At 39.5% G+C, this 8,955-nt stretch overlaps 1 protein-coding gene across 3 annotated transcripts in view; it reads left to right on the forward strand.

Moving 5' to 3' along the window:
* The window catches only part of RAPGEF6 (Rap guanine nucleotide exchange factor 6), a 179,207-nt gene extending 170,942 nt beyond the window's left edge, over nucleotides 1–8,265 (forward strand). For 2 of the 3 annotated variants that reach the window (XM_008698967.2, XM_040622493.1), the window contains 3 exons: nucleotides 1,136–1,638; nucleotides 3,682–3,996; nucleotides 4,685–8,265. In XM_008698967.2, the coding sequence (XP_008697189.1) occupies nucleotides 1,136–1,638; nucleotides 3,682–3,996; nucleotides 4,685–4,710 (844 nt within the window). In that variant the 3' untranslated portion in view covers nucleotides 4,711–8,265. The remainder of the gene's footprint in view (nucleotides 1–1,135; nucleotides 1,639–3,681; nucleotides 3,997–4,684) is intronic. The other variant, XM_040622494.1, reaches the window with a different exon arrangement.
* The last annotated feature ends 690 nt before the right edge of the window (nucleotides 8,266–8,955 follow it).

Raw genomic sequence — 8,955 nt, forward strand, 5'->3', positions numbered from 1 at the left:
CCAAAGTTTTTTGTTGTTTTTCTTAAAGTTAACTGTAAATTTGTATTTAGAATATGGAAATCTTTGAGAAAATACAGAGTAAGTTGATTCTAAACTGTTAAATCTGGTATTCTTTAATATGAAAAAATTAAGATAGAGCAAAGTATCAGCATATTTGTAAAGGTTTTTAAACTATGATTTTCTAGACCAAGGGTCAGCTAACCTCCCTGTAGAAGTTAAATACTAAATAATATCAGACTTTGCAGGTCATGAATTCTGTGTCACAGCTGCTCCATCCACCCTGCCGTTTTTTGCTCCGCAACAGCCTTAGAGAATACAATTCGGAAACAAATGGGCATGCTGTGTCCCAATAAAACCTTATTTACAAAAATAGGCTGAGGGTCAGATTTGGCCTTGAGCTGTAGTTTGCTCACACCTGCTCTATACTAAATGAAGGGTTCATGAGCGTTTTTTGTTGGGGGGCCAGCGGGGGATGAGGACGGTAAAGGACCTGATCATAAACATTTCAGGCTTTGCAGACTGCATTTTTCTCTGTACTCTTTAAAATGTAAAATGCTTTGCTCCAGACCATACATGCCATTGCTCCAAAACATGCCATTGGCTGAATTTGGCCCCTAAGCACTTATTTGGGGACCCCTGCTATAAATAATAGAATTCATTTTACAGTTGCTAGTTGGTTGGAGAAGTTACTTTTTACGTGGCACTGTGTTAGGCTAACCTCAGAGTTAGATTGAAAAACCAAACATGGTTGAGAACATGTAGTTGAGAATTCTTTATTCTGTATCCATGTAGAGTCGAGCATTATGTTGACCAAGAATGAAAATGTATGCTTAATTTTATTCATTTCAGACCTCATCTTTCATTTTCATTTAAAATCAATTTAAGAAAAATTTCTCAGGTAACTTTGCTAAGATTTGAGTTTCTTCCATGTGTGTTTCTAGCTAAGTACAAACATTAATGGGAATAAAGATTAAGTGATGATTGATTACAGTGTCATTTTTTTCCACAAGATTATTTTGGCATTGAACGCTTAATTCTGTAGTCTTCTATAGGCAGTAATACTTGGATTGGACAGAAGAAGGTTTTTCCAGTAAGCCAGTAAATTACTTTTAATTGTGTATCCCCAATTTTTTAGGTGGACGCTGTCAAAGCCATCTCTCGTTAGGAGTTTAGCTGTCTCCTCTTCTATGAGTAATGAAGAGATTTCTCATGAGCACGTCATTTTAGAAGCAGCGGATAGTGGTCGTGGAAGTTGGACTTCCTGTTCAAGCAGCTCCCATGACAACTTCCAAAGCCTTCCAAACCCAAAAGGCTGGGATTTTTTGAACTCTTATCGACATACCCATTTGGATGGTCCCATTGTTGAAGTCGAACCCCCTGACTGTGATCCCTATTCCTGCCCTAAAGGCTGCTCTAGAACTTGTGGTCAGTGTAAAGGAAACCTAGAGACTAATCAGTTGAGACAGAGTTGGGCCTCCTCCAGTTCTCTGTCTGACACACATGAACCAAACTATGGGACAGTTAAACGGAGAGTGTTGGAGAGCATCACACCTGAGCCCTCTGAAGGCTTGGACCCCAAGGACGGCACTGACCCAGTTTACAAAACTGTTACTTCAAGTACAGAAAAGGGCTTGATTGGTAAGTTCTGTGTTCTCTGTCCTATCTATGGCATTTAGAGATTAAGTGGCAAAAAGTGGCATTGGGATATCTTGGTCCAAAATTTTACTCTTGGAAATATTCCTTCTCTCACTCCAGCCTCTCTTCCTGCCCTCTGCAAACAAATTATTTTCAAAAAGTTGATAATTTCTGAAGGATTTTTGGACAGGTATTCAAGCCTATTAAAATGAAAGGGTTGGTATGAAGGTAATTAAGGTGACAGTTTCATTTGTGTTTTGTTTTTGAGATCTCTTTGGTTTCGTTGAGGAAAGATTGTATTACTATGCAGTCCTAACAAAGGGATTATTATTCTCTTTGTCACCTCATAAGTTGTTTGGACCACAGTTGCTGTACCTACATGATAGAAACTTTGAATCTGATACTATTTTTAAGTAGTAAAAGTGAGGAAAATTATGATAAAGAAGGAAGTCCAAAATATTTTTCAGTATACCCTCCTAGCACACGTCATGGGTATGCCACCTCCTGTTGTGGGTTCCATTCTGACCACACACAGCTTTTTTGTCGTATGTATTCTGTTAGTATTTACCCATCAAAATTTTGTTCATTTCTTCCTTGAATTGCATCAATATTTAGATATAATAGCCCCTGCTTTTCTGTTTATATGGAATAAATATACTTTAAATCAACTGTATAACATTCATGAAGTCAATTTAAATTACTAAAAACGTGAAAGATGTGCTGATTTTTATAGCATATTTATAGTACATTTTTACATGTCAAATTGCAGTACAGATTGGGGTTTTTAGCTTGTTGATTTTTTCCCCCAAGGGTTTTTTATTAAATTCTTCTGGGCAGCTGCTATATGGATATCTAAACATGTGCGTGCAAGGGTATAAAATTAATCTCTTGTCCGTTTAGGAAACTACATTTTTAAAAATCTTTTATTGCATTCCTAGATGACTCTGGGTTTGAATTCTTCATTCTTATCTTACTGGTCTTGCTGACTTCTCCACCCCCTCCCTGCCCCATCTTCTCGGTTGGGAATGGAAGGCCTTTAGGACCTTGATACTACATGGAGATTTTGCTGGTACAGTTGTAGAAATTTCAGTATGGACAAACCTGATTGTCTAAAAGAGGAGTTAACATTAGAATTATCAAGTCCTTCTTAATTTATTCTGCCTATATGTAGGTAGTGTTTGTGTTTAAAAGTTACATCAGCAAAGTAGTCAGAGCCGTTTGTCCCTTAGGTCCTGTGAATTGGTCTTAATTTCATGGAATTTCCTCTTTCTTTAACCTATTTCTGAAGCTTTTTGAAACTTTGCCTTTGTCCCATGGTCTACAAACTTAGGGAAAAGGATTTTAGGTCACATTTTTTTTTAAGTCACAATTATTTTGAATGTGTGCTGAAAATCATGGACACTTAAGATGGATTTCCTAAAAATATGGCTATTATTTTTTTTTCTTTTTCACTTAGTCACAGATCAGAAGTTAGAAGTAAGGTTCTTGAAGGAATTAGGTCCTCTGTAGCCGGGAAGTTCAAGTTGTTGATATGCCAGGACTGACAGGTGGTCTTCGCAGGAGTGCCATAAAGCAGTGGTTCATGTCTTAGGGCCAGGGTCGACAGCCCTGAAATAGAGGGTCCAGACATCATTTCTGTGAAAATCTTCCCAGTCAGCAGAGCACAGATGTTCAGGTTAAACCGTTGAATGTTTCTGACTGCGTTATCCCCGGGGCTGGTGTCCTCAAAGACCCAGGTGGCCATCTCTGAATTGGGAGGGCTCCGCTGCAGAGAATGGCTTGTCACCACGTCACTTCTTTCAACTCTCTGTCACTCTAGTTTTGTTTACAAGACCTAATGTGATTTATGTGTTTGAAAAACAGGTTTAAATATTGTTTTAAATATTATGTTTTTAATCTGTCACTGTATTCAAATATACTCATTTAGTCTATTTTTGAGTTCTGTTTTGTCATTGTAATAAGTTTCAGTATGTTTGGTGTTTTTTTTTTTTTTTTTCATTTCTTACATTTTTCATTAACATTTCCATTGCTTGTTTTTCATGCCAGTGTACTGTGTCACCTCACCCAAGAAGGAGGATAGGTATAGGGAGCCACCTCCCACTCCTCCAGGATACATGGGGATTTCTTTAGCGGACCTAAAGGAAGGACCCCACCTACACCTAAAACCTCCAGATTATAGTGTGGCAGTGCAGAGGTCAAAGATGATGCATGACAGCCTCTCTAGACTGCCACCAGCTTCTCTCGGTAGCAGCCCCGTGGCCTGTGTTCCATCGAAGATTGTAACTCAGCCTCAGAGGCATATTTTGCAGCCATCCCATCCTAAACTAGCAGATGTGACTGATGCAGATAGCGAAGCAGATGGTATGTTGACAAACTACCTTACTGGGTCTTAAAAGAATTGCTGAATACATGAATGGGTCTTTACTCTGTGATTTCATATAGTCATTAATGTTTACTTTTAAATGCTTTAGCAATCTCTGTTATAAGAAATCCCTCAATATGGTGGTGTATTTCTTAAATAGAGTAACCTGCATGTTTCTGTGTGCCCAGTACCCTTCTTCCTGCTCAGATAGGGTATTTGTTATATCTGACCAACAGCAGCTCAGTCTGATGGGATCATTTTGAGAGCAGGCACTTGACCTTAGTGGAGCTGCGCCTTACGTTAATGCATGAAAACTTCAAAGTGCCTCATTACCTGAAATCATGCTGCTGGTGTAGTTCCTCTGAAGCAGAACTCGTGCCTGACTGCAGCTGGGGCAGCGTTTTGCAAAATGGTCTGCTTTATTAAAAATCCATGCAATTCTGTCCCTTCAAGCAGTAGAGTAATGACGTGATGAAGAAGTGGTTACGGTGTTGCCGCCTGTCACCCCGCAGTGCGACCAGACCAGCACTCATAATGTTGTTGTAATAAAATCTGGGCCTTGATGGGATCATTTGAGAGGATTTCTTTGTTGAAAATTAGTGACTAATTTTCTAAACAGGTGACTAGATTGTAAGTTGATCTTCATTAATATACCTCATCTACCAATGGTGTTTTTACTATTTTCAGAAAATGAACAGGTCTCAGCAGTGTAGCCTCTGGAGGACCCATGTGAAGTTTACTGAACGCCGTCAAGGAAGGAGTGGGCTGACCGGCCTCACGATTCCGCAGGCCGCTGGCGCCAGCGAACAGCTTGCTGCTGCTACTAACCCAGAGGTCTCGCTCCCCGTACTCCGAGTGCTGACCGAGCCCTGAGTCATGCTTCCTTTTATCGAATCCTTGCAGATGCAGAGTTTCCTCAGCTATGGATGTTGTGCCTGGAAACCAGTCTTCACTTCGCACACCAGACCTGCCTTGGGACCACGGTTACTAGACCAGATTCAAACTCAGAGTCCTCCCTATGTATATCAGTATAGATTTTTCTTTAGCAAGTTGTTTTTAAGATAGTGGTGTAGTAGTATTTCCAAGCCATAGCTTGGGTTAACGGATAAATTCAAAATGTCTGCCAATACCAAGGATATTCCTGTGTATTTGAAAAGTAACTTATTATTTGAAATTTTGTGGTTTTCTTTGTTTTGGGGAGCTGTCATTAGCGGATGTTTATGTTTGAGGCCATAAAACTGTCTCTGGTCTTACCAAACTGAAATCATCTTTACAGGATGATAACGCTTAATCTGTACAGAGATGAACTGGATCCGTAGCACCGGTGCAATGTAGGGTCTCCGTTTGAGTGGGATAGGAAGCCCTTTGTGGTTGAGGTGTTAGGAAGGAAGATACTGCCGTCAGCTGATTTGGCCACATGAAGCTGTCACAGGGTTTCTTATCAGTCGTTTGGGACAGGGAGGCTGTGATTGGATGGGTAGCCACCCTCATCTCCAAAGAAGGAAATTTTTTCTTAAATCGCATATACCAATCCTTTCTGAAGTGAAAGCCATGCTGCATCTAACTAAAAGTATAAATCCAGTAAGTAGAGAATGGGTTCGGGAGAGTTCTGCAGAAACCCAGGACAAAAATTTTTCACTGCTCAAATGTGGAGTTCTTTTTTAAAAGGAAGTGTAATCATTGGTGTGTAACCATGGAGATGAATTCAGCTGCATGTCTGTTCCGCAGCCGCCCCTGCTCCCCATCTCAGCATGAGGCTGTGTTCAACCCTCACAAACCCTGCAGCCCCCATCTACCTGCAGGAAAGCTCATGAGTGCGCCGAGGTAATAAGTGGTTGAAAATTTTAGGAGGGACAGAGGAGCTAGAATTGTGGAAATGATTCTCTCTTGGTTCTCGGTTTAGCCCTTGAGAGGAAAGAGAGAGATATTTTTAACAGCCTGGGCATGGCGCTCCTAAGTATTTAATTAAAATTTCAGTGACTGTTTACTGGACGATCTAGACTTTCCACATTTTTACAAATTAAATACAGTGTTTTCTGTATCTTAAGTTTAAATTTAATCATTTGTTTTTTAATGTAAATGTAAATGAGAGCTTAATAAACTTCTGTGATGACTACCAAAAAAAAAAAAAAGAAGAAGAAAAAGAAAGAAAAAAAAGCCAAAGCCATTCATGTGCACTACCCAGATTAACGTGGAGCCAGAATGGGTTTACTTCTGAGTGGTTGTCCACATGTGAATTTATAGGATTTAGCTGGTTTGTGATTTCCCGTTTCAAGAGTTTGTTCTCATTTTTCCCTAGCTTTCTCTTCCTTCTCTTTCTCCCTGTCCCCTTCCTTTTTTTTTTTTTTTTATAGTAGGCTCCGCACCCAACATGGGGCTTGAACTTGTGACCCTACGATAAAGAGTCGTGTTCTCTACCGACTGAGCCAGCCAGGTGCCCACCCTACCCCCCAGCCCCTTCATCTTAAAATCATAAATCATTTCCAAGTGATCAATGGCAGTAGTCTATCTTTTCCATCAAAATGACTGTCTCTTCATTTTAGGAAAAATAGCTTATTTGAAAAATTCCTTTGGGCAAAAAAAAACAAAAAAAAAAAACAAAAAAAAAAACACGTGAATTTGAAACCTAAAGCCTTAAAAATCCACCCCCCAGATGTGTTAGAATGGGGCTAATTGGCTCTATAGCTTTCTTGTTCCATTGACATGAAAAGTAGCCTGGATCAAAAATCCTGGTTTGAAAGTCACACTGTAGTGATTTAACCAAAAAAAAAGAAAACGTTCCTTCACTGATTTACATAGTAGTGTTTTCATGTCCAGGGTAAAACAAAGATAATGAAATATACTTCTGTTATAATCCTCTTTTTGTCAAGTTTGGCTATTTATTCTCATTGTTTTATATCCATTACCCTAGAAAAAATGTGCTGTTTGCACAATATCTGTTTATTTGCAGGTGTTTGAAACAAATGGGAGCCTTACCTGTCTTTGTCCTTAATGGTGTCGAGAATATCTCGCAGAGAGTCAGAGGCTGTGTTTTTGACTGCACCTTGTAGCTGCCTTTGTCTTCCTCTAGCTCCAACCGTGAGTGTTTGGGTCAGCCGATCACAGTGGTCGGGAACTATAGCCAAATGCAGTGTGGTTTGATGTGCGTGTATCCCCTAAAGACTCGTGGAGTTGTGATTTTTATATTTTAATTCTAATGTAGGGTACATTTTTGCCTTCTCTTAGTTTGTTACACGACTAGAACAAGAGAAGCCTTAACCTGTATTTGCTCCAATTCTAAACCGCCGTTTTTGGTTTTGTTTTTATTTTATAAATTTATAACTTTAACGAAGAGACTAGTGCCCTCATCCCCCCTCAGCTCTGAATCCGTCAGGACTTCCTGAAGCAGTAAATCCACAGTGCAAAGTTCTGCCAAATAAGTTTCAACAAAACAGTTTCTTCATAATGTAAGATTTGGTCATTTAGTAAATCCACTATATACTTCCATAAAGATTTACTTTAAGTAGTAGATTCTTCCTCCAAATGTTTACTTTGAATCTGATCTTTGGGGAGAAAAAGGCTTATTAACTGGTTTCTCATGAGAGTGTTAAGTCACACTGTGGTCATCTCTATAACCTCCTTGAGCATCTCCCAGCCGGAAATAGGGCAGTAATCGTGAGGATTTCCGAGAACAAACCTAATTTTTATAAAGTGTTCTCTTTCCTATAAAAAGGAGAAGGAGTTTCCTTGTATATTTAAAACAATGATAATGATTGTTCCCTGATATATTTTGTTTCTAAAAAATGTGATATTAAAGTAGATGTATCCCTTTAGCATTACCTTAAAGGCTAGAACAGAGGGATGAATCTTCAAAAAAGTGTCACAGTACATTTTCGAATTTGAACTTGAACCCCAGGTCATCTTTAGCTTTTGTTGTGCTTTTTTAAGGCTTCTTTATTTTTGATACACAGAATGCAGTTGTACTTGATCTTTTAAAATTGAAACGTGAGCTTATCAGAAAAAGACAAAACTGCACAGTTGTAATAATCAAATGCAATTATACTGCACAATTCAGTGATTGTAAAGTATCCCGTAGCGAGCAATGTTTGTCTCCTATTTTTTGATACCTCTTAAACTTATGTCTTTTAGAAAGACAGTGGCTCTGTATGCTTTTTGTATTTTTACTGAGTGTAAATATTTGTTATATTTTTGGTTAAGAGAATGTAAAAGCACCATTTATTATTATCATATCTACTAATACATCGGTGGAATCAATAAAGAATCTACATTAACCTTCTCTGCTCTTTATTATAAATGTATGGACACAGATAAAATAATACACCCAGTCACTCAAGAAGGCTGCTGTGGGGCTGGCATTGGTGTGAAGGCCCGATTTTTTAAGTCCCCAGAGAAACTGGAATGATCCAATTATTGTTGACTTTGTAGTGTCTACAAAATACCTATCTCTCTTTTTGGGTTTTAAAAAGTGTGTTTGATGACAAACCGAATAACACTGGTTAATCCCCATTTGGGCTTGTTTCTCGGCCGGCAGGCTGTCCAGGGCTAGTTGAGTGAATGCAAGGTGCTCTCCGGGACTCGGGGCCCTGGGCATTTACACCACTGAGCATCCCCTCTGTGCCACAGGAAGGGCAGAGGGGGAAGGTGCAAATGTGTGTCCCTTTTTACAGCGAAACAGCAGCTTTTCCAGAAGCTGCACTTGATATTTCTGCTTTTATTTCCCTAGTCAAAAGTGGGTCCCATGACCAGTGGCTGCAAGAAACTTGGGAAGTGACCTTTCTTAGCTGAGCCATCGATGGCCCCAAGTAACAGTGGGATTCCTTCCAGTGAGAAAGGAAAGAATGGCTAATGGGCACCTCGCATGGTTTGCTACAGCGCTCTTCTCATGGCAATACGTGCAGTGGTTTCCTTCAGGGGATCACATCCTAGGACCTCGGCGAAGAAGGAGGAAATTTTGCTCT

The sequence above is a fragment of the Ursus maritimus genome, unplaced genomic scaffold (assembly GCF_017311325.1).
Source record: "Ursus maritimus isolate PB19 unplaced genomic scaffold, ASM1731132v1 scaffold_5, whole genome shotgun sequence".
Lineage (NCBI taxonomy): Eukaryota > Metazoa > Chordata > Mammalia > Carnivora > Ursidae > Ursus > Ursus maritimus.